The sequence below is a fragment of the Olea europaea genome, unplaced genomic scaffold (assembly GCF_002742605.1).
Source record: "Olea europaea var. sylvestris unplaced genomic scaffold, O_europaea_v1 scaffold25214, whole genome shotgun sequence".
NCBI lineage: Eukaryota > Viridiplantae > Streptophyta > Magnoliopsida > Lamiales > Oleaceae > Olea > Olea europaea.
Genome location: NW_019243468.1, coordinates 1 through 1,597, shown reverse-complemented (window position 1 = coordinate 1,597; position 1,597 = coordinate 1). Strand labels below are relative to the sequence as shown.

At 38.3% G+C, this 1,597-nt stretch overlaps 1 protein-coding gene across 1 annotated transcript; it reads left to right on the top strand.

The window, feature by feature from the left end:
• The first annotated feature begins 115 nt into the window (after nt 1–115).
• On the top strand, nt 116–913 carry LOC111382565 (golgin candidate 5-like). The gene is made up of 4 exons (XM_023006584.1): nt 116–266; nt 350–415; nt 491–589; nt 662–913. The coding sequence occupies exons 1-4, from the start codon at nt 261–263 to the stop codon at nt 896–898; spliced, it is 408 nt and encodes a 135-aa protein (XP_022862352.1). The 5' UTR covers nt 116–260; the 3' UTR covers nt 899–913.
• Nucleotides 914–1,597: the final 684 nt, after the last annotated feature.

Sequence of the window (1,597 nt, the reverse complement as noted above, 5' to 3'; positions counted from 1 at the left end):
TCAAGTAAGTTAAGTTCATTTGATGCATTGCTGTTGGTGTTCTGCTGTTTCTATCTAGATTTTTGTCAATAGATGGGTGTGGATTTGTTTTAGTGTATACATGCTTGGGCTTTTGAGTGCATGTATGTAAACATATGTTCCTTTCCATCTGATGATCTGACATGGGAACCATGTGTGGCTAGGCAAGTGAGCGTCGGTGTGAGGAGTTAATAACACAAGTTCCCGAGTCTACTAGGCCACTTCTGAGGCAAATTGAAGCTATGCAGGTTCTACCGTGTATTGGATCAAGTTGTTAAATGATTGTTTTTTTGCATGTAGTCCGACTTGATTTGCTCTAACATTATTGCAGGAGACAGCTTCTAGGAGGGCAGAAGCTTGGGCTGCTGTTGAAAGGTCCCTCAATTCCCGGCTTCAGGTTTGAAAATATTTTTCTTTCTACTTATCGTGTTATAGTTTAGACTTCTAAGACATTTTTAATATGAATTTACAGGAAGCAGAGGCCAAAGCTGCAGCTGCTGAGGAAAAGGAGCGATCTATTAATGAGCGTTTATCTCAAACTTTATCACGAATAAATGTTCTTGAAGCTCAGGTTCTCTTTCTTTTACTTGGTGCTAGCCGTGGAGCTCATTTAGATCATTAGTTAATGTTGGGAACTTTGCAGATATCTTGTCTTAGGGCTGAGCAGACACAGCTAACAAGATCTCTTGAAAAAGAGAGACAGAAGGCAGCAGAACATAGGCAAGAATATCTTGCTCTGAAGGAGGAAGCTGACACTCATGAAGGTCATGTGAAACAGCTTGAAGAAGAAATTAGGGAACTAAGAAGGAAACACAAAGAGGAGTTGCAAGACGCACTGTCACACCAGGAACTTCTGCAGCAGGTAGTATGTCATTATTAGTTCCTTTATGATATATGATAAAGCTACCAATTTTGCACCTTATATTTTGCTCTTCTTAAATGTACTGTTTCTTGGGAACTCATTGAGATGGCCGTTCCTTTTCATGCTTTATATTCCTTGACTACCGAGATAATAGTCTGGGTATGGCGCAAGTCTTTGCTTCACAGTACGAGAAAGAAGATTTTTCAGTAGCTTGCATCTTAGCTAGTTATTTTTAATCTTATTTTTTGTGGAAGAGGAAATCGACTTTCCTCAAATTTGATCCTCAATAATTCTTTTTTAGCTAGAACATTAGACCGTTGAAATGATATTTGGAATCCGTCTTATTCCTCTAATTCTATTGGAAATAACTTGGAATGACCTGTGCTATCTGTTGTACTCCAATTCCATATAATTTTCTCCTCTACTCTTCCCCCCACATTTCTTAATGTAACCTGCATAAATGCATTTTTTTTCCATATGGTTCGAAGAACTACTACCAAAACTGAAGAAAAATCAATTCCATGCAACCTTCAGAGTTCAGTGCATGTATAAGCATGTAAATTCAGGCTTTCTTTTCCTCATTTGTTCTAAGGGCTGTCACTTTCATTCAAAGATAAAATGAGTCTACCTGTTAAACATAGCACTGTGGTTTAAGTGGTGGACTTCTGTGGTGGAACACCATGTCCATGATTTCTTATTTGATGAGCTTTTGCTTTT

Bases quoted from the DNA above. Each gene is read 5' to 3' on its own strand.
- LOC111382565 (XM_023006584.1), top strand. The intron at 416-490 runs GTTTGAAAATAT...ATGAATTTACAG, and splicing joins CCCTCAATTCCCGGCTTCAG to GAAGCAGAGGCCAAAGCTGC. The intron at 590-661 runs GTTCTCTTTCTT...GGAACTTTGCAG, and splicing joins TAAATGTTCTTGAAGCTCAG to ATATCTTGTCTTAGGGCTGA.